General features: G+C 45.2%; 1 protein-coding gene across 2 annotated transcripts in view; it reads left to right on the top strand.

Moving 5' to 3' along the window:
• The window catches only part of slc25a21 (solute carrier family 25 member 21), a 114,573-nt gene that overhangs the window by 50,587 nt on the left and 41,486 nt on the right, over nucleotides 1–22,500 (top strand). The window contains exons 2-3 of one of the 2 annotated variants that reach the window (XM_035383977.1): nucleotides 14,361–14,525; nucleotides 16,334–16,382. In XM_035383977.1, the coding sequence (XP_035239868.1) occupies nucleotides 16,354–16,382 (29 nt within the window). In that variant the 5' untranslated portion in view covers nucleotides 14,361–14,525; nucleotides 16,334–16,353. The remainder of the gene's footprint in view (nucleotides 1–14,360; nucleotides 14,526–16,333; nucleotides 16,383–22,500) is intronic. The other variant, XM_035383967.1, reaches the window with a different exon arrangement.

Here is a 22,500-nt window from a genome sequence, read left to right as displayed (position 1 = left end):
TCACTCTGTCTCACACTCACTCTTCTCTCGCTTATTCACTCTCTTTTGCTTTTGCTCTCCCTGTCTCTCTATCACCCTCTCTATCTCCCTACCTGTCTCTCTCTCTCTCTCTCTCTCTCTCTCACACACACTCAGTCTCTCTCTCTCTTTCTCTCTTCCTTCCCTCTCTCTCTCTGCCTCCCTCCCTCCCTCCCTCTCTCACTGCTCTCCACTAGGTGACAGCAATAGTACAGCTCTTCCCTCACTAGTGAGCAGAGTTCAGGGATTCGGAGCAGGGTGAACAAAGGGGGAGTTTCACAATGGAGAGTTTCAGCTTCCTGCAGGGCCCTGATAGCTGATAGAGAGATGATCTCCCCTAGACTCACGCCCCCCCCCTTCGCAGCACGTTACATTACTGTGCATTACATGACAATACATTACATAACATTACATTATAATAATTAAATACCATTACATTACATTACATTACAGTACAGTACATTACATTACCTTGATTTAGCAGAAGCTCTTATCCAGGGCCTCTTGAAATGTGGGGAAAAAAATAAGATCATTCACCTGTTTTATATCAGCAATAGTGCCAGATCTGGCTAACTGCGGGTGAAGATGCAAGATCACTAAAGCACTAAGTGCCTGTTAACTATATGAAAAAGGAACCAATAAAAAATAAAAAAATAAAAATAATAAAGCAGGAACAGAGAAAACAAAAACTGATATTTTTAATGGGAAAGTGACCGAGGGAGAGAATCGTGCCTTTTGTTTGAAGAAGTTTCTTCTCCTTTCTGTCTGTGTGCAGTGAATGTTTTTGTAAAGCACCATTCAGGGTTTTTCCTACATGCATGGGTTTCAGATCCTTTTTCCTTTATCTCTTATTTGAAGAAAGAAAAGAATGTATATAAAGTAATGTGGATAATAGACTTGTTTGCTAATTGTTTGTTCCCTTTTTCAATTCAATGGAAACTAACATTGGCTGACGACCGTCCTTTTTAAAAACACCCAGCACACACCGCCCTCCCCCATCACATGCTAGCTCAAACATACCCCTTAAAAAACAAGAAACCAAATTCACATACGCACAAGTTAGTCCTGTAGTATAACAAAAACCTCCTACTTGCACAGAATAATAGACACATCACAAGAACTGATTCAGGTTTATGGTATATTTGTAACATAGTAGAGATAAAAAAAATTTTATAAAGTGAAATTGGGCGTTCATCTTTTGTCTGTTAAGTTTTCTGTGGAAATGTGGATGTAAGGGAATAAGTCATGGAGGAATTGCAGTATCGCTTCTATTTGATTTATCTTGTTAACTGGTAGAGTTACTAGATAATTCACTAAACAGGAAATGACATTCGAAGACATTCCACTTTTATCAGTGAGTTTTTTGTTACTTTAGCAGGAGTGAAAATACTTTTGGAGGCCACTGCATGTGAGGTATGAGTGGCAATCTAGTTGCTTAAATGTGAGTTTTTCATGTTTTTCATTGATATTCGTGACACTTTATTGAAGTTGTTCGTGGAAAACGCCTTGATTCAAAGGCATGACTGTGCGGTTGTGGTTCCAGTTACTTTGATGACTGTACCCCTGATTCGCGCATAAGTGGCTATGTAAAACCCAAGGGTCAGCTGTGCTAGCCGTTTCTGTGCCTCTGAAAATGATGTTTGCATTCAAATGAACTTGAGAGTCATGGTAGCCTATGTAGCGTATGCTTGCTGGAACAGTAATTCATGTAATTTATCTTTTGGTCGTTCGGGCTGAGAAAGGACATTATTCAGGTTTAAATAAAAAACTTGGGTTACATAATCAATACAGGTTATACATGTCACTTTGTGTGTATTGGTTGTAAGGAGAATGCAAATTAAGTGTCACCACTTTGCTGTAAAATTAACCTGCCACTGAGTCTGCTGCTGTTGAATATCGCATTGAGGCCTGGCAGTTAATTTTTGTCCCCTGAAGGGGACATGAGGCTGTGGTCTCAATCTCAAGAAGCATATACTCTGCGATGTAAACCTATACGACAAGCGGCATTCAATGAAAATAAAATAAATTATGTTTTTGAAAATATTTTCAATGCAACATGTTTTTTTGGCATCCACAACACTTGCATTATGTAAAAAAAAATTTTAATAGTAAATATTAGGAGGATAGACTAAAATTACGTAGAAATACTACTATTAGTCTCGAATGATTGATTGCACAATACAGAATATGAATTTGCAGTAATCTAGCAAATCAGTTGACTTCTTCCGACTTCCACGTAGCGCGCCTGGTTGTGCGGTGGATTGTGGGAAGTCACTGAGGTTGTTTAAACTTTCTGGAAGACTGCGCTGCAGGGCTGATGGCACGGGCCGATTATCTGGACGTGATCTGCGCGTGCGATATGCGTGTGTAATCGTTTTCTCTGCGTGCCGAAGGGGAGAATCGGACAGGGAGGGGGGCAGCCCCCGCCCCCCCCCCCCCCCCCCCCCCCCCCCAAATTTGCATCCTGTAATCCTCACCTTTGTTCCCGTGCTCTCTGCAGCATTGGCTTGGCCTGCACCTCTATTTGCATCCAGTGGCTTTTTTTTTTTTAATTTGGGGGGGCGGTGGTTTGGGTGAAATTCCACCTTAACTAATGGGTCATGGGCTGGCTAAGAACACAAGTCAACCTGGAAATTTTTGCATTATAGCAGTGGAATAAATTAATCCTCTTTCGCCTAAACTTACTTTACAACCAAGTTTTGTCTCTCTTACGTGAGGACATTATCGTATTATTCATTTGCCGAGCAGGCACGCTTATCCCGAGTAAATTAAAGAGTATATATTTTTTTCAAAATACTACTCTCTTAACCCTCGTGCTATCTTCATATTCTTCAAGCGTGCGCCCTGTGTCCACAGAGTCACAAATGACCCACCCCCTGAATTTTAAACCCTAAATCAATATTTTTCATGTGGCAACAACCTGTCACTCATCAGTAAATGGGTGAGTAAATATCTGTCTACTTCGCAGTCCTGAGAAACTGCATTTCCTTTAAACCATTCTTTTTACTACAAAATAACTTCTAGTTGATTTTTTAATTTTTTAATTCTTTCTTGCTGTTGCTGTATGGCCTTCTGAGTTCAGAACTGCAAGGGCTTAAAAAAAGACTCATAAGACAATTTTTGCACCCTGATGGTGAACCACTGTTTAACTTTTTATAATGGTAGAGTCACTTATGGAAAACTCATCAAATTTCATGCTGAAAATTTTTTTATTTTGGGGGTTTTTCGCTGCTGTTAAACTCAGGATAGCGTCACTGTTGACCCTGACGACAACACAAGGGTTAAATGGGCCCTTTATTTGAAGAGATCTTGTTTCGCGACGCTACGGTGGTTTTGTCCTCTGCCTGAGAAGCACTCTGCTCTGTCATGTGACCAGGAGGTGGGGGCAGATGGTCTTCTGGGACTTATTAGAGGAAGGAAATACGGATTCTCCCCTTCTCAGAGCTTGTTTGGAGGTGTTCTTTATTACCAAAGGGAAGTGACAGATTCCTTGTCCTTTAGCTTAGCGGAAGGGGGGGGGGGGGGGAGTGAAAAGAGAGGATTATTTTTCCTGTCAGGTTCTCCTGCTGTCTTATTATCCCTCGCTCCCCACCTCCTCGCCCCCCCCCCCCCCACTCTACTCGGAGGTGGAAAAAAAAAAAAAAAAAAAAGGGGGAGCCATCCTTTTATCTGGCGTGATTCACGGCCGCTGACCTGCGAGGAGGAGGAGGAGGCGGAGGAGGGGCGCTGGCTTTTTTGGGAAACCGACACCGCGGCAGCACTAACGGACGAGGCCGCCGTGCCGGTAGCTCGGGCAGGCCCAGGAATGCCGGGATGTTTGCCCAGCGCGCGGACGCCGCCAACGAGAGGGAACGCGCGCGTCCTGGATAGAAACCCCCCCCCCCCCCAACCCCTGCCCCCCCCCCTCGCTGTCATCGGAGACGGGGCCCATTGTTTTCTTAAGCACGTCCGAGCTTCTTCTCGGCGCGCGATTAAGAGACTGCTTGGAAGTCATTTTGGACGTCGCCGCTAAGACAAGGAAGCCTGATTGGGGGCTCGGTGATTAATTGCTCCTGTCTGTATGTGCACGCCTCCATCGGTGATGCATCGTCTGTGTTTACCCCTGGAATTTTCTCAGACACTGTTGTCTGCTTTAAATGCCTTTAAAAACTTTTTTTTTGTTTCATTATGCAACTTCCTACGTAATCAGCACACTGGTACTTTTATTTGTTTTAGAGGCTGAAGATTTTTCTAATTGTCTCCCCCCCCAAACCCCCCCACCCCTTTAATAGGCCTTACATATAGGGAAAGAGGCTTGTGATTTCTTTAACCAGGGCCTGTGTAAAAACAACATACATAGTGATTAATGGCTACTTAATGTAGCTTTAATAATCATTGTTTTCTTTTTCTCAAATGGTTTTAAGTACGTTTTAATAGGAAATAAAGCTGGGGGATTATGTAACACAAAATGTAATCGTTTACTGCGACACAGCCGTTTAATGCCCTGCAGGTGTTCACACACACACACACACACACACACACGGCTTCAATATCTGCGCTTAGATTTAGCCATCAAATTATGAATCAGCGCGCGCTTTTGAAATCCCATTGGCTGTGTGTGGGCTTCTTATGCTTACGTGTAATCAAATATGTACTTGCACATTTGGCTGTGATCGTCACAACAGTGTACAGCACATCCTAGTTAATCCAATATTTACTGAAACCCTTGAAAATATGACTGCGTAGAGAGCGCCAAACAAATTTTCTTTTTTTTTTCACCCACCGTGCCAAAGTGCGCTAGGATTGTGTGATCAGTGTGCTTTGGAATTTTTCATTTGGCCCATTTCATGGAGTTAAAAAATCCTTCATTATCTCTCAGGATTGCTAGACTGGACACCGAACTTATTCTCATATATCTTATGAAATGAGCGGTGCATGTGTGTGTAACAATACTAAAATGCACTGTATTGTGTTGGAGAAAAATGACGCACTGGCGCCTTTTTTTTACATGAACTTGACGGTGAAGCTGTATGTTATTTGTGAACAATGAGGGACAATTTACTTGGTACAAAAGCCCACTTGACAGTAACCAGACCTGTGAAAGATCGTCCTTCTGTTCTCGATTTAACACCAAGGCGCTCTCTTTTCTCTAACCCTGAATAGCGTCTGAATATATTGTCTGTTCCTGGAGTGTAGTTTGACCTGCCCGTTTCCGTCGGTTGGGCGCATTATGTGATTATCTGGTGCTGACTCAGATCGGCAGCTCAGATTAGACGAATTTGCAGAGGAGGGACGCGGTTGAAGGTGTAGCTCGGACGTGTTTGTTTTGAATTCCTGCATCGTTGTGTTCCCCAAGCGTGTTTTTTCTGAGGGCGAAGCGGGTGGAGGTGAGCCGGTGAGGGTTGCACAACCGCGAACGGTTCACCTGGAGGTTTACCTGCCGAGGTTCACTGTGCGGGCCCTACAGGCCTGGATCTGGGGGAGGCCCAACACGCTGCCTGTCGCGTAATGAGTGATGTCACAGGGGGGAGACTGGCATGAAAGCCCACTGCAGTGTTCATTTCCTTTCAGAGTACTGGGCCCCACCGTACAGGGAACCCTATTTATATCTGTAAATAATAATAATTATTTAATAGTTGTCAATATTTTGTATTATTAGAAATATTGAAACTTATTGAAAACTTGCAAAATGGCACTTGTGGGTTTTTCAATAATAATAATAATAATAATAATAATAATAATAATAATAATAGCCATCATCATCAAAATAATTTGTACATAAATTTTATTTACATATAGCAAATTAATTATATAGCACGTACAGAAACACACTACCACTACCAGAGTATTAAAGAGTCACAAATTGCATGAGGTAAAAAAAAAAGAATGGCAAGGACTGTTATTACTTATGAGGCACAGTAAAAACTATATAGTAAAAGCTTCATATCATACATTTTGTGGTTGTAAAAATGTATCATGTATTTAAAAAAATAATAATTGTTCCTTCCTTCGTCAACGCTGTCATGAAAAAAAGCTCAGCAAGATGGGACGTATCAAGGATCCTTTCCAGATTTCTGTTTCTGTTGGAAATGCACAATCGTGTTTTTTTACATGTGGCAGGAAGTGATCATTTATTAAATCCAATGTTGTCGTTCAATTAACAGTCTTGCACGTAATTTTGAAGAATTTACATGTGATCTGGCAGTACAGTGAACAGGAATCCGATAATTGGTCCAGGGACCTGCTAGGTGATATAATAAATGTATGTAAAACAATTTCCACAATCTTTCAACTCAATGGTTGAGAACCAAAATATGAAGTCGTTGTCGTGAGGCTATTTTTCGCTAGTTTTGTGCTGTAGGAACAAGTTTCATGATGATCAATGTAATTAATGTTCATGTTAATCCGGTAATTCAGAAATTTTGTCCAGCTTTGTTTAATTAATGAAAAGAGATGGATGTCCACGGAGAGTACGGCTATTCTTGGATGTTCTGAGAAACCCGTCAACTTTCCTGGTTTGATGGATGACACCTGTGCGAACTGAGCAATTGCACAAGTGTCAAGGACTGTTTTTCTTTCTAACTTTTGCGTGGGAGCAATCAAACCGGGTACTTTCCCAGCCAGTCCCCCAAAAAATAACATAGATCTTAATCTGAAAGCATTGGTATTTATGATATACATTTTCATTACGAAGTTATTGTCGGACCAGTAGGATTGTGTATCTTTGGGCAGGCGTGGGTGCAGGGAAGGGTTGGGTAGGTATCGGTCTGATTTTCGTGAACCTTTTGCTCCCCATTGGGCTTAAGTACGTAGGAACAGGGCTTAGCGGACCTGCGTGTTGCTCCAGAAGTTTCAGATTTTTGGAGAGGCAGGCAGGTCCAGACGGAGCAAGGGAGCACTTGGTCGGGATATCGTTACGCTGTTCGCTCCCGTCTCTTGCTTCCGTGTGTTTCCACACTACGATTCCCGGATCCCCGTCCGGAGTCGAAGCCCTCCTGCCACATTCCGTGCGCGTTAATAAGAGCCGAACATCACGGAAAACGCCGGCAATAAACACGGTCGAAAAAAAGGGGTATCCGGTCAAAGAAGACCGCGGGAGCTAGCCCGGTGCCGTTTGCGAATGATGTCACGTGAAAGGGTTTAACCTCTCAGTGTTTACTTAATCACAATCTGGGGCTTGATTGATGGAAAAATTAGCATTTCAACGACAATGAAAATGATATGCATTGTGCCCGTTGTCATTAATGGTGATTTATGGATGTAATGCACTTATGGTGACTTAATCATAATTGCCCACGCACTCTGGATGACAGCTGCCGTCAGTGATTGAGTGACTGTGCAACAAAAGTGACATTAAATAATGGAGCTTTCCAGTACTTCGCTCGGTGATGCAGAACCAGTTACAAACGCCCACCAGCTGGCAGCTCTGACTTGGACACAATGTGCATTGTCACTGCCTTACTGTATTGCCACCAGCAGGGAGATGCTATCTGCTACAGTGAGCGAGGTACGACTTTGGTGCCCTTTGATGGAAGAGGCCCAGAACCCTGCTGCTAATCTGTTGCCAGCACTGTGCTGCCGTTATGGAGAATGATGATGACAGTGTCGGCCTCATCCGTCAGCTGGTTTAAAGGCATACTGTACAGGATTTTTAGCCTTGCTGTGGTCCTGTATGTACAATCAAAGAAACCTCCTCCTTTGTCTTGAACCCCGCTCACTTGCCCCCGTTGAGCTAGAGGTAATGTTAGGCTACCTGTAGGCTACAGAGGCTTTTTGGGGAAAAGTGGAACAATAAAGTAAAGCTCTAACTGCGCTTTGTAGTATGTCTGTTGTATTTTGTGTTTTCGCTGACTGGTGTGTTCCAGGCAGCCAGAAAGAGAGAGCGAGAGAAAGAGAGGAAAGTGATATAAAAATCTGAGGGAAGGGGGGGGGGGGGTCTAGTTCTAAGCAGGCCAGGTGGCTCCACGCCTACCTGCGGCGTTTCATTTTGGAACGGCTGCGATCGCCGCATTAACGCGTTCGAATCGCACGCCTCGTGTGCGCCTACTCCGCGCAATCGCCTTCCAGGCTGCCAACTGCGCTCCCGAGGGTAGAGGCTGGCAGGTCACACGACAGACATTTCACCGAGAAAAGGGGAAAAAAACGTTGGGTAGCTACCGCAGGGGGTGGTGTGGAAAAAACAACACAAAACCCCCGACTGCAGCGGTGTGTGACCGCGTGTTTAAAACCTTGCGATAATCACCCGTTGAAGTGTATTTATGCGCTGGTGGGGTCGGCCAGAGAGCTCAATTCACTGAGAGAGCCACCTCCCAACCAGCTCTCCGTAATATCCACCTCCAGCTATGTAACTGCTGGGTCACCTGTGAAGGGATTCACCGATAGATTGAGATCCATATCTCAATTCATAGTTATTCTGTGTCCGTCTTTGTCTTAAAAACGTAGACTAGTCTCTGCATAGGAAAGCGAACTCAACATTTCTTCAAAATATGATTGCTTTGACTTTGACTTTCTGGAAGGCCTGCGCTGTCATGCGCGTGTTGTTTTAGTCGAGTTTCACAGGTGATGATTCTTGACTAACAAAACAAAACATCACATTACTGGCACTGCTTGCCTGCAGCGGTGAGCTACATTGGTTTCTCACTAAACGAGGGAAAGTCCATGAAACCGTACCCAAGCTCACACCGGGCCCCATTTAAACAGGAGCCATTGTTGACAGCCGGGGTTGCCCATGATGCAACAGGGGTTAATCGGGGGCAGAATGGTCTCTTTTTTTTTTTTTTTTTTTGGGGGGGAGGGGGGGAGGGGGGGGGAGTGGTGTTGAGTTCTGGTTGCCATGTGACCAGTGTAACCATAGCAGCCGTGCTCCTTGGCTTCTGTCATGCCCCAGTGAAAGGTGATGTCATCCTGGCCTCTTCGGTTAGAGCTCAAATCTGAGGCCGTTGCGTCGACACAAAGCATACGCCTGCGAATGTGATGGAACCCACTTGTAATCATGTGGTATGTGTCACGTTCTGATCAAATCCTGGCCTGCTTTTCCTGCTAATTAAATGTGACCTGCTGCTACTGACAGAATTCACCACCACTACTCCTCCTCCCTCTCCCTCCGCAGCCAAACTCTGGGTCTTTCGGATTCGCTGATGATGTGAACAAAAAGAATGCGGATTGGCCGAGAGGTCGCTGTCTGTGCCTTATAACGTAATCAGTGTATTTATTATTTTTATAACAAGGGATCTGTTGTTTGCCCCCATTCCCCACCTTCCGTGTTAACACGCTACTGCTTTGAATTAAAAGAATATTTCCAGGAAGATGTAGCTACCAAATATAGCTACCAGTGACCATTTCATTCATTTGTGTTTATGTGTTCACTGGTGGGTGGAAGTTACAAAGCTCAAGCAGTAGCTTGTCTCTTGCGAAAGAGTTGGCTAAATTTATGCCGCTGCTCTCCGGGCATTTGCCCTGCGAAGGACCTGTTTGTGAGGAGAGATTAGCACGTCTTATCCCGGGCATTGTCGGGATGTCCCGTTCGTACCGCGGCAATGCAGTGGGAAAGCACCGGGAAGTGTGGAGACCCGTGTCTGTCATTTGTGGATCCCTTGTGGTGAGAGCAGGATCTGAACACGCGTGTTGTAGGACTTTCACCCGGACGAGCGCTGGGTGAAAGTCTCCGGAACAGCACGTGTACACTGCCTGGCCGAAAAAAAAGTCACACACTCTTAATATTTCGTTGGACCGCCTTTAGCTTTGATTACGGCGCGCGTTCGTCGTGGCACTGTTCCGACAACCTCATGGAACGTCACAACATTTATTTCCGTCCAGAATTGAATTATCTTGTATTGACGACGGGAGAGTCGAACCACTCCGTAAAGTCTTCTCCAGCGCATCCCGAAGACTTTCAATCGGGTTAAGGTCAGGACGCTGTGGTGGCCAGTTCGTGTGTGAAAATGATCCCTCATGCTCCCAGAACCACTCCTTCACAATTTGAGCCCGATGAATCTTGGCATTGTCGTCTTGGATTATGCCCATACCGTCAGGGAGGAAAAAATCCACTGATGGGATAACCTGGTCATTCAGTACATTCAGGTACTCAGCTGACTTCATTTTATTATCGCATAACGTTGCTGAGCCTAGACCTGACCAATTGAAGCAACCCCAGATCATAACACTTGCCTCCAGAGGCTTGTACAGTGGGCCCTGTCCAAAAAAATCCAAACGGTGACTTTTTTTTTTTGGCCAGGCAGTGTAGTTTGTGCAGGTGGTGTACAGCGATGCCTGTGTGTGTGTCCGTGAGAGAGAGGAAGGTGCGCTCACAGGAATGACTGACGGGAAAAATACTAGTGTTTGTTTGTTCTGGGATTACCGGCAGAAACCTCTTCTATCTGCCACCTCCCTTCTGTTGTTCCCTGCCAGCTTTTCTACTGATGTCCCCTCCCACCTCAGCTGGCCCCTCTCATCTCAGCTGGCCCCTCCCACCTCCCCTGGCCCCTCCCACCTCAGCTGGCCCCTCCCACCTCCAGTCTCAGAGCAGGAACTCTGAAGCAGAATCACTGAGCCTAGCAAAGTGCTTTTTCACTGCATTGCTCATTTCTAAGGAGTCTTAGCGTTTCTGCATTGTTATCCATCAATTGGCATATCTTTGGGTTTTAATTCCATAGCCCACTTTGCCAATTTTATTTTATTTCTATGGATTTTTTTAATGGGTGGATGAGGGGATGTGTCTTGTATCTTTCATTAGAAATGACAGATTTAATGACATTTTAATTCAGTGTAATGAATCTGTTATGTCACTAAGAGTTCATTTAATTGTTTATGAAATCAAACAAAACGGTGCAACGGAGCAAGCCACTGTACAATGCTTTGAAAGGTTAAATGACTCAGTGTGTTACTGAAATGACAAGATTCATTGCAGTTCGTTGTGCCAGCGGGAAATTAGGTTTGACTCAGACCTGGAACGATAAATCACAAACCCAAAGAAATTTCTCCTTTCTTTTCTTTCTTTTTGTCCTTTTGTTTTTGGGGATTAGGTGAGCCAGCCAGTGGCTCTTTGAGGTGACAGCCTTTAAGGGAGGAGGCTCGCTGACACCGGATAAGGCTTGTGGATGCCTGCTCAGAAGCGAATGATGGACAGCTGTGAATGAGTGACAGTTGCCCTTTCTGTCTGCGGTACAGGCCTTTGATAGGTGGTCAGCCCTCGGACACTGGCACACAGGGACGGGGCCTTTAAGCACTGCCCGTGGGGCCTGGGGTCCACCGTGTCTCAGGGTGAACAGGTCGTGTGAGTGAGCATATGGGAGTGCTGCCTTTTGGTCAGCATAGGTGTGCTACAAGGGGTTTGCAGGTTGGATGTGGTTGTGTGGACCACGTTTGTAATTTTATTCATTTATTTGTTTGATGGGGGACATTGCACTACAGTTTATACCGCTTCGGTGTTGAGACAGGAGGCGTATTGCTTCAGTCTCTATAACACTTAACATCTGTCTTGATATAGGATTTCATATTAAAACATAATAATTAGTAATGATATTAGTGTGTATGTGTGTGATTGTACCTGAAATAAAAGTTACAAACATATGGAAAGGAGATATTAATTCTTTTCAAAATTAATTTCAGACATATTTTGCCTACATGACATGATTGAATCGGATAAAAACTGCACTTAATATGACTTTGAACAGTCATTTCATATTAGTTCAGTATGTAATGAACGAGGAGCAGATGCGGTGGAGTCATCCAAAGCTGGTTAGCGTTAGCCAGCTCCACCGTCAGAGGGTTCAGGGTCACTTGTGTGTGGACACAGACTCACACTGTTTCCAATATAGGCATGAAGTGCACCTAAAGTGTATCCAAATGCACATTTTCTCCAGTTTGCGCTGCTTTTTTATACAAAGGACTGTATAAGACACCTCTGTTTCCCTCTTTTGCCAATAAGACATTAGCGCTAGTGACACTTAAGTGGTGAAAATTGCCTTGAACTGCTCTTGAAATGCTATTTTAGTGAGTTAGTTGTTCTTTCCTTTAGGCTAATACTTATAAAGAAAGGTCGCACTCTGTGTTTCCTCCAGTGCAGTTTTATTTATTATTAATTTTAAAAAAAATCACCAATGTTTCAGCGGCACGGTGCCATCATCTGGGCTTTTGGCTACTTGGCCACCTGTTTGCAGGCTGCTTCCTGAGTGGTTGTGACCGTTGCCATGGTTCCTCAGTGGTGGTCTACTGAGACCGTTACCCGTCTTCTCCCATGCCAGCCACGGGTGAAATGGCGACCGTGGTAGTATACCTGTTCATGTGCTTTGTGCTCCACGACCCTCAGGTGTGTTTGACATTAAAAGGCTGCCCAGTGCGTGTGCACTGTCTGGTGCTTAGGTGTGTTTCAGATTAAAGGCTCTCTTCTACACCACGATGCATAGCTGCATATATTTTACACGTTGGCAGATATCATCCAACATTGTCTTGTAAATGTCGCATAACTCGACAACTAATAACGTTTGTTCAAGATCCAGGGTGACTATACCATTATTTTGTATTGGTAAATTATTTCGTTTTGTTTCAGAGAATCTTTTTTTTTTTTTTTTTTTTAATTTAAAAAAAAATAGCTGGAGCAGTTTTTCCCATGTTATGAGCAAAACTTTTATTTAAACCTTATGCACCTTAAGGGCCTGTTCAACAATGGGCCACTTCCTGTCAGAGCTCAGGAAGTTCCCAAGTGAGTGAAAAGATATTTACCACATCGTCTAATCTGTGGCATGAAATCCTCATGAACAAATCACTGACTGCATGTTAATCGCAGCATATCAGCTGAGTTGAATGATTTTAAGTTTTTATTTTCATTTTGTTTAATACAACTGCTAAATAAATACATAAATAAATAATAAATTAAAATGGCTGCCGAACCACAGGCTGTGGCCAATTTCACGCTGCAATATTTGGTTTTTCTCGAATATCAAAGCACGCTAAGGATGAGGAGGTGCATGGCAATGTTTCGATTGCAGGACTGCACGATCCTTTCCCACATCCACAATAAGATCCTGCCGCACAGTTCAGCTCAACGTTCAGTGTAAAATCAACTCTGATAGAGTACTGGTAGCTCTGTTAGTGTTCATGTGGTCCCTACTGGACTCAGATTAACTGTAAAGAATTTGTCTGTGTACACAGTGTTAGTTTACAGTGTATCAAAATATATATTTTTTTAATTTTTCTGCCTCTTAGGTTCATAGACTGCTATACATTGTGCACCACAATGCATTTCCTTCTGATAGAATATCTTGCTGCAGAACTTGTGCCTCTAATCTCATCTCAGCACACGTGTCTGATGCAGCTCTGTCCTTTCCAGCCCAGTAATGTTCAGCCATCAGTCATCCCGCCCACTCAGCCAAACCTGCTGACGAGAGCTCGCTTCCAGCCAAATCGGAATGAATTCCCCAGAACCGCGCGCAGCTATGATTAATTAATAGATCGTCCCCGATTGTTATTGCGGACCTAGAAGCTACGAACCACGAGCGATGGGGGGAGAAAGGCACGGACCCCCAGGATGTCTTTTTTTTTTTTTTTTAAACAAACAATCATGATGCGCGGTCCACGGTTTGCAGGAAGGAGACGGGCGCTTGTTGCTCTTGGCCGCGGTCCAAGCCTCATCGGCTCTGTCTCTCTTGGGTTCACCTGCTGTATGAGGGTGCCTCGCACCCCGTCGTCACCCTCCTCTGCTCCCCCGTTACGTGCGCATCCCGAATAAGACACCGGTGCAGTGCGGTCGGAGGAATGCGGCTCTGTTTAGATTTTCTCACCAGCTGCCAAGCGCCAGCAGTAGCGCGATGCTATCGGCTTTCACTACATCATCTATCAGATGGAAGACGTCTTCCAGGGTGGATCGTCTTTTCGCAAATATTTTTTTTCCGTGTACAAACTTGAAGCGGAGCGTCTTTATAAGCCCTCGGTCGGCCTTCAATCAACGTTTGTCTTCGACTTTGACTTTAACTAACGACCAAGAATAACAAATCAGGGATGATTAAAAACCTGAGAATTATTATTATTATTATTATTTTTTCACAAACGCAGTTTGGCGATTTCAACATGCCAAAACGAGTTGGTGGAGAAAAAGTGTAATTCTCACATTTACTTGTAAATCACAGTTCAGAAGAAATGTTTGTGAAACACAGGCCTTAATGTTTGGAGTTTATCTAGACAGAGAAAATTATGAATGTCTCAATGTAGAAGTCGACCGTGCAATGTAGCATCCTTTCACTTCCTGAGCGGTGCACTGATTTGGCCATGCTGTGCTGTGATTGGATGGTCCACTCATTGTCTTGTGACCTAATCTTGGCTTCAGTTTTTTCTTACAAGGTGCATAAATCCCTCTGTATTCCCCTTAGAGAGATCTAGTCCTGGATATTCTGCAGTGACGCATGGCTGTACCCCTATCCCTGGAGTCTATTGGGTGAAGTGCTGTCGCTCTCACTTCCAGGGAGTGCATGTGTAAAATCCCTGCGTGCTGTCTGACACCTATCCTCCCGTTCCTTGGACCTGCTCGCAATTGAGTGAGTTTTCAATCTGAGTTGTTTCTGCTGAATCCTCCATCGAATGCGCTGGTCAATCTTTTCGTAATTTCCATAATTTGTGGTGTTTTTTTAAATCAAAAAATAATACCGTTCCTGGGTAACCCCCTTGATTCCACTGGTTTGTTTACTGGCAATACATTTAAAACTTCAGCAAATTAGAACCAAGCCGTACTGGGCAGCAGCTGTGTACACAAGCTGGATCTGTGAGGGAAATCATTAGACTAAATATAGCAGGGGTTTCAGTAGAGAAAAAAAAAACCTGCTTGAGTCTTGGGTGGCTCCAGTGTGGTGGATATGAGATGGGGCTGGGAGACCCCGTCAGATCTAAGGGATTATTGACACTGAGCGAAGAGATAGTTCCACGAAATGCCTGTTCCGGAATGTGACGGAATGTGACTGGCACTTGCAGCGGACTTCTTCGGAAGTCTCGCGGAACATGCTCGTGGGTGCATTGTGATGTCACAGGGACGGACTGTCCAAACACGGGAAAGGGCGTGGGCGACATTCCGCATGCTCTTCCAGGCAGACACGCCTTCGTTTCTCCTGAAGTGGGAGGAGCTAGGAGCAGGTGTCCGGTGTCCTTGTTCCACTTTCTCTGTTGCCGTGTTCACAATCTGAAATGACATTTGTTGTCACAGTAAACCTATTGTGCTTTTTAAATTTTCTTTTTAAAGAGACAATATGGACTGATGTGAATGGTCCAAAAGGGTATCATTTGATCTCTGTGACTAGGCAGCTGGCAATGACATGAGCACTCAGATCAGAACTAATAATAATAATAATAATAATAATAATAATGTGACATAGAGACTAAATAAACTGACAGCATATAAGAGTGGTGCCCTCAGTTATGAGAGAGCTCAGTTTCTGTGAGGCTACGTGAAATAGCCTTCTAAAAAGAAGAAAAAAGAAAGCAGGCATAACTTACTCCATTCCAGAATGTGTTTACTCTATGCAGTAATGGAGGGGTTTTCCCCGTTCTTGCCCCTCCTTACCTGTGCTGGAGCGGTAGAGACACAGCTGGCAGGACTGTGCTGGGTTAGGGTTAAGAGTACAAGCTGTGTAGGACTGAGCGAGGGTACCAAACGCCAAAAATGAGCACATACAAACCCCTAACCCCCATGCCTCCCTCCCTCCCCTCTCTCTCTGTCTCTCTCTCTCTCTCTCGCACACACACACACACACACACACACACACACACACACAGAGCCATCTATCATGCCTGCCTGGTCACTGTAAGCAATGGGGATAATTACCCTGTTATGGTAAGAACGGAATTAGGGGATAATTATGATTGTTCTGCATGGGAGGCAAGGCTGGGCTGTTTCTCGTCTCATGCTTAAGAAACTGAAATTTTCCACTTGCTCCAGAGCGACGGTCCAGTGTTCTGTGTGCTTTTGCAGTGCCTGCCACTGTTTGGTAGCATAGGCCATAGGCCTACGCAGGAGGTGAAGGAGTTGGTGTGTGGCTTATGAGTTAGTGCGCGGGATTCATGACTAGAAGTCCGGCTGTACGTCCAAGGCGGACTGACCCCTGCACAATCCCCACCACTCTGCATAATCCCACTGGCAGGAGATTTGAGTCTGCTTGCATTAAGGCAACATGGGGGTATGGCACAAGAGTGTACTGTAAACCTATATAAACTGTCATAGGGCAAACTGTGAATATCAGTTTGAGTGAGTGAATCTGTAACCTGCAGTAGGTAAACTGAATGGTTCTGTAAGATGTATTTGGGTAAATGAATGAATGGCAGTAATGAACATCCCTATTTGTTCTCTTTTGTCCAGGTCTGGTGGAGATCTGTCTCATGCACCCTCTGGACGTGGTGAAGACCAGGTAAGAGTCTGTTCAACCCCACACATAAAAAAAGGTGAACTGCTAATGGCCGACAGGACTGAGGGTCCGCATGCACTCCAAGTCCCAGAATGCATCCCCACAGAGACAGATAGGAAGTGGAGGAATATGTTTATTTCTGTTAACCAAACAGTCAGTTTTAACCTCCCACTATAAGAGAGTGCAGAAGGAAGGTGGAGTGGATACCCCTACCCTAAAAACTCCCCTTGTCTGTTATTTTTTATTTTTTTTATTTTTGGCAACGTTGATAGATTTGTTCGCAGGAGGTAATCCAACACTGAGCTCGTAAACGAGCCATAGCTTAAGAATGAATAGATCTGAATCAGAAACGCAGCGTGCCAGAACCACAGCGTCCAGCTGAGTTCCTGAACCTGCGAATTCTGCTCTGAAGACACCGATGATGAAAAGTGGCAGGACGATTTCAGGGGGAAAAAAAAACAACAAGAGCGCAGGAACTATAACAGAGCGCTTCTGACGTGAAGCCTGGGCCTTTGTGTGGAAGCGCTCGGAGCGAGCGCTGCTCTGCGGCCGCTGACGGACGGGCTCGCGGGGATTCTCCGCGGGTGGAGCGAGGTCACGGGCCGCCGTCGCCAGGTGCGCCGCAGGTGAGCGTCGCGGGGGGCGGGCGAGGAGGCTCGGCCGCGGTGGAGGCGTTTGAACACGCCCCCCCGCACCGCGAGCCTCTCTTTCTTCCGCTGGCGAGATCGATGACCCCGTCGCTGGCGAACCAAAAAAAAAAAAACGGCGTAACTGAGAAACGCGTAACGTCCGCCCGTCGCCCCCGGTAACCCGAGAGGGCTGCGCGCTCTGTTAAAACTGGCCGGGCTGGAATGGGAGGCCCGAACCCGGCCCGTCCCGTGACCACCCGCTGCCATGTCCAGCGTGCGCTGGTGCAACACCGCGCGCTGTAGATCACGCGCTGTGGGTCTGTGACGATGTCGCGGTGTTGGTGTCTGTACACGAAACACGCCCCCCTGCCTTTCTCTTGACCTTCCCCCCTCGACGAGACGAGGATTGTGGGGAAACAACGTTGAGGGAGGCTGGCGCCGTTTCAGAGATGTGAGCGCTTGATAGCCTCTTCGTTCTGTTGTGAACATAAACCGCAGTTTTCATTACATTGCCGTTTCATTTTTAACTGCCACCAGAGCACATTTGAGATTTTAAAAAAATCTTTAGCCTTTAGTCTTAACTGGGATATATTAATTGTAGATCTTTTATGAAATTTTTCAAGAACGTAAACCACCATTTTCCTTTCTTTAACTTTCAGTAATGAGCAATGCTAGCGGTTTCTCTGCCCTAGTAAAATGGTGGTGTGGTGGGTAACACTGTTGCCTAACCGCAAGAAGGTCCTCGGTTCAAATCCCCGGGGCCTTTCTGTGTGGAGGTTGCATGTTCTCCCTGTGTCCGTGTGGATTTCCTCTGGGTACTCTGGTTTCTTCCCGCAGTCCATGGACATGCAGCTTAGGCTTATTGGCGACTCTGAATTGCCCCTACATATGAGTGTGTGAGTGAACGGTGTGTGTGTGTGTGTGCCCTGTGATGGGTGTATCCTCTCAGGGTGTATTCCTGCCTCTCGCCCAGTGCATGCTGGGATAGCCTCCAGCACCCGCGACCATGACCAGAAATAAGCAGCTTAAATAATGGACGGTTAGTGGTTTTGCTGCTTCTGGCTTTAAGAGTGGCAGTTGTTATTATATTTTAACTAAGTGCTGCTCTTGGAAACCTACTGAATGCACTAATGGTATGTGGCCTACTTTATTTGGTAACTTACTCTGGATAATCCTTGGTAGCGTTACCCGATAGGTGTTGTGGGCGGGGGTGGGGGGTGGGGGGAGTGAGAGGGGAGGGGACCTGAAATCTGCAAATCTTTAAATGTGTGAGGAACTCCTGTAGTCTGAGCCTAGGTTGTATGGCAAGTGTGGTACTCAACGTAAAATGGAAGAAGATTCCAGAAACTCAAAGAGTTTTGTTGAAGATGTTTTTTTTTCAGTGTCAGTCGTCATTGTGACTGACAGTAGTGTTCAGTAAACAGTTTCACATTGACATTCCAGCCCTGTAGGAGCTGTACAGGACTAGTGAGATTAGTTTTAACCTTAATGGTGAGTTGGACATTTTCACTTTCCGGGAAAATTAAAAATTCCAAAAAGGCCTTTATTCTCCCTCTGAGAGCCACTAATATAGTGCCTTACGGTATGGATAGTGTGAATTATTGGACTGTGGGTTTGGTCATACCTCCCAACACGTCAGTACTGCCATATGCAAACAACGGGAATTAAAATGCTACAGGAATCTGGGAGGACAGAGACAGGTACCACTATATTTGCTTTGGAAATGATTAAACACCTCAGATGCTTGCATATACATCTGCTAGTAGATGAGTTTTGAAAGTGGGGGAAAGAATGAATTATCTTTATACATTCCACATATTTCATGGAATTAGTATTAACATAAATAACAAAAAATTATAAATACTTTTTTTCCTGGAGCAATCATAAGTGATGAATTCACATTGCATTGACTAGCCCATCCATAATGTGACTGTAAATTATGAATGAAAAATCAGTCAATAAACATCAACGGAATTTTGAAAAAAAAAAAAGAAAAAAGAGAACAACATTAGCTTCTGAGCTAACTGCCTAGAACTTTTGTCTATTTCACTGTGAACCTTGTTCGACCCAGGTCTTTGGGGTGTTGAGTGCTAGCCCCATGATTAGGCCATTCTGCTCCGAAGGGTAGTTAAAGGGTAGTTCCGGTTCCCCTCTTGGCATTACGAAATTGCAGACACTAGTTGTGCTAGCAGTCTTGCAGCAGACCCGGGGAGAATACTATCAGGTCGTACGTCTCGTGCCACAAGGGAAAAAAAAGTAAAACAATAAAACTTTGAGCGAGGTCCTTGGATTGCGGTTTACAACAAGGTGGGCGGCGACCGAGCGATATTTTTAACGGACCGATTTCAGCGACATCACTCATGTCATCGCTGCTGAATTCCCTGATGCCGCGCGCGAGCGGGAGCTCCGTGGTTAAATGATGTAACCGCCGGGAAGCCACGTTACCATATGTCTTCTTCCTCAGTTAGCCCCCCCCTCCCACCCCCACCCCCACCTCCACCCCAACCCCCCCGTATTCTCAGGCGTGTCTTCATCGTCACTATTTCAAATTTGTCTTCATCTCCAATATTTCAAAGTTCCAGAAACGGTCTGGAGGATTTATGTTGTCGGCCCGCTGAAACCACCCAGATTTTTTTTTGGGGGGGGGGGTGCGTTTCCCTGCAGTTTTTTCTGCCGCACCGCAGCGTTAATGCTGTCAAATTAGCTCAAGTTTCTTCTTTCCTTCCCCTCTCAAACAAGCCAGGTGCTGCTGTGCATTGTGGGTAAGAAGTCGGAAAAGCCCAAAAACCCTTCTTTGCGGAAAATGAAACGCATCATTCACCCGTTTTTCCCCTCAGTATTTTTTGGCAGTTAAAGTTTTTAATCCTTTCGCATTTCTACCTCATTATTTAATTAAATTTCATCCCATTTTTTTTCCCACAACCCATGGGTGTGAAAGAAAGAAAAAGTAGGGGAAAAAAATGGTTATGATTTATCCAGTTTTCTCTCTCACACTCTCCCTCTCTCTCTCTCTTACGCAAGAGGAGTCGGGCCCGGTGTGAGGAGGAGGAGGAGGATGATGAAGGGCTTTCCACCCTACCCAATCCGCCGCAGTAAACAGCTCATGGTCCCGCTACTAAAGCTTTACGGTCCCTGGCATGCCTCGCCGGGACCTTTGGCTCGACTCCAGAGCACCCCCCCCTGCCCCCCCCGGCCCCCCGCCCCCCCCCCCCCCCCCGCCCCCCCCACCCTTCTCCATAAATCGCCCCGTTTGTCAATAAATTCTGCCGCTTGTCTGTCATTTACAGCAGCAGTTTCTTGGTAAATAAACTTCTTGGCGTGCCTTTTAAAGTCCGCCCTGTGGCTCTTTGAAGGGAGGGCACCACCAAAGAGAGGAAATGGCAGGATGGGGGGGGGGGGGGGGGGGGCAGGACTGGAGGGTAGCAGAATGGGGTGGGGGGGGGCACATCAGTAGATATCAGATACCTGGAAGTGCTGGGGCAGGATTTATTACCCGCAGTAGAAGGGACGGGGTTTATTATAGGCAGAGCCAGAGCCCTGTCTCTCCTCATATGAGGTCAGGGTTAAAAGGGCACTTTCTATTTTCTTTGTAATACTCCTCCTAAAAGAGTGATAAAACCTGTCCTAAAACACAGCGGCTTTTATTTGTGAGAGTGTGTGTGTGTGTGTGTGTATGTGTGTGTGTGTGTGTGCGCACGCATGTGCGTATGCCAATGCCTGTCGATTGCTATTAATCATTATTATCATTATTTCACTTTCACACAGCCCCAGACAAAATGTTTCTGATTTAGGAAGTGGATGTGAGCAATTTAAATGGATCTGAGCAATTAAAAAAATAGACATATTAGTCTTTATCTTAATTCGTTTTTGATTGGCCAGTGTTATCAAAGGGTTCTTATAATAGTAATAATAATAAGAATACATTTGTAATTAGATTATGCATGACTGGATGGGAATAGATTACGTAGGCCTGGAACATAAAACTAATCCTAGATCCACACTCTCACTTACTTCATGGGTACAGGATGCCATTAACAATGAGCAGATATGTTTGTGCCTGCTCACACATTGCATTAATCTAATGCTGTCTGCATACTGAAATGCCTTGTGATGGCTTTAATTAATGCAATTTCTTGTCCTTCTAACCAAATTCTCGCCATAATACGAGCGGATAAAACCTCATCGTTATGCCTCATCGTTATCGTTTCTTTGGTAATTAAGCGTTTGTAGCACGGCCTGCTCAGAACACCTGGTGAGCTAGCCTAACGAAAGGGTCTGTTTGCACTTACTTCATTAGTTTTGACTCTTGACGGCAAGCAAAGTTTCGAGGCGCGTTTGACTCCAAAACGCAGACATGCAGTAGTTACTGAAGCCGACGATGTGTAATAACTCAGGTAGATTGCATAAGCGCTGTTTTGTGGTTTGCTTTTAGGAAATGAGGGCCAAACATGGATCTGTTCTCACTTGTGGGGTAATTTTGGTGGACGGAAAGCTTGGAAAGTCTGGGGGCCCCCCCTGCTTTGAAACTGTTTTCCCGTCTATTCCCCGTAAGTTTAGCCACAGCATTCCCACCTGGGAACACTGAAGGACGGGAATTCTGAACATACAAGGGAAGCCTATTGGGAGCCAAACTGAATGTACTTTGGGAATACTGATTAGAAATGCAGTATTTGTAGTGAGAAGTCACACATGCAGTATGTGTATTTCCTTGCTATTTTTTAAGCTGAGTAAACACAATAACCAGAACTTCCCAGAAGTGTGTGTGTTTCTTTTGGGCTGGCCTCCACATGCTGAGATGCAAATAAGTTCCTTGAGCAGGTGCAGTTTACTTCAATTTTACTCAAACTTGTTTACATTAGCCTTCACATTTCTGCATGCGTTGTAAGCTTGTTATTTAGTGTTGAGTGTCGCATTTAGTGTGTCTAAGCGGTTAAATCAACAAGGAAACTAGAAATGTGTGTATGTGCGTGTGCATTTGTGTGTGTGTGTGTGTTGGGTGTGAGCATGTGTCTGTATGTGTGTGTGTGTGTTGTGTGTTGTGGATTTTGGATTTTAGATTTTAGATTTTGGGTTGTGGCTGTTCCACAGCGTGGTTGCCTTGTCTGTTGCTTTTTACATCCGGTTGCCACTGCTGGCTAGTTCGTCGTAGCTGTGGAAACCCATATCAGTCCACTGTCTGCCCCTTATGCGATACTCACCCTGACCTGCAAAGCCGCAGTCACATTCAGTGGCTCGAACAGGACACAGCGCCACAGTAAGCATGCTAGCATTGCCATGAGTGTGGTCCCTCAGCTAAGCTACGCAGTCATTCGCTCCTGAGGATGTCCTGTACAGACTGCAGGCACTCGATCGACCACAGGAGCTGCTGTTGCAGGATGAGGCCTGTGACACCACGGCAACTGGAATCCCAACTGCAGTCAGGGCTGACATGGTTCGGACTTGACTCCAGGGCCATATGTATGCCCCAAAGCACACACACACACACACACACA

Source organism: Anguilla anguilla, chromosome 1 (genome assembly GCF_013347855.1).
Source record: "Anguilla anguilla isolate fAngAng1 chromosome 1, fAngAng1.pri, whole genome shotgun sequence".
NCBI lineage: Eukaryota > Metazoa > Chordata > Actinopteri > Anguilliformes > Anguillidae > Anguilla > Anguilla anguilla.
Note: the sequence above shows the minus strand (reverse complement) of the source record. Positions and strands in the feature narration are given on the sequence as shown.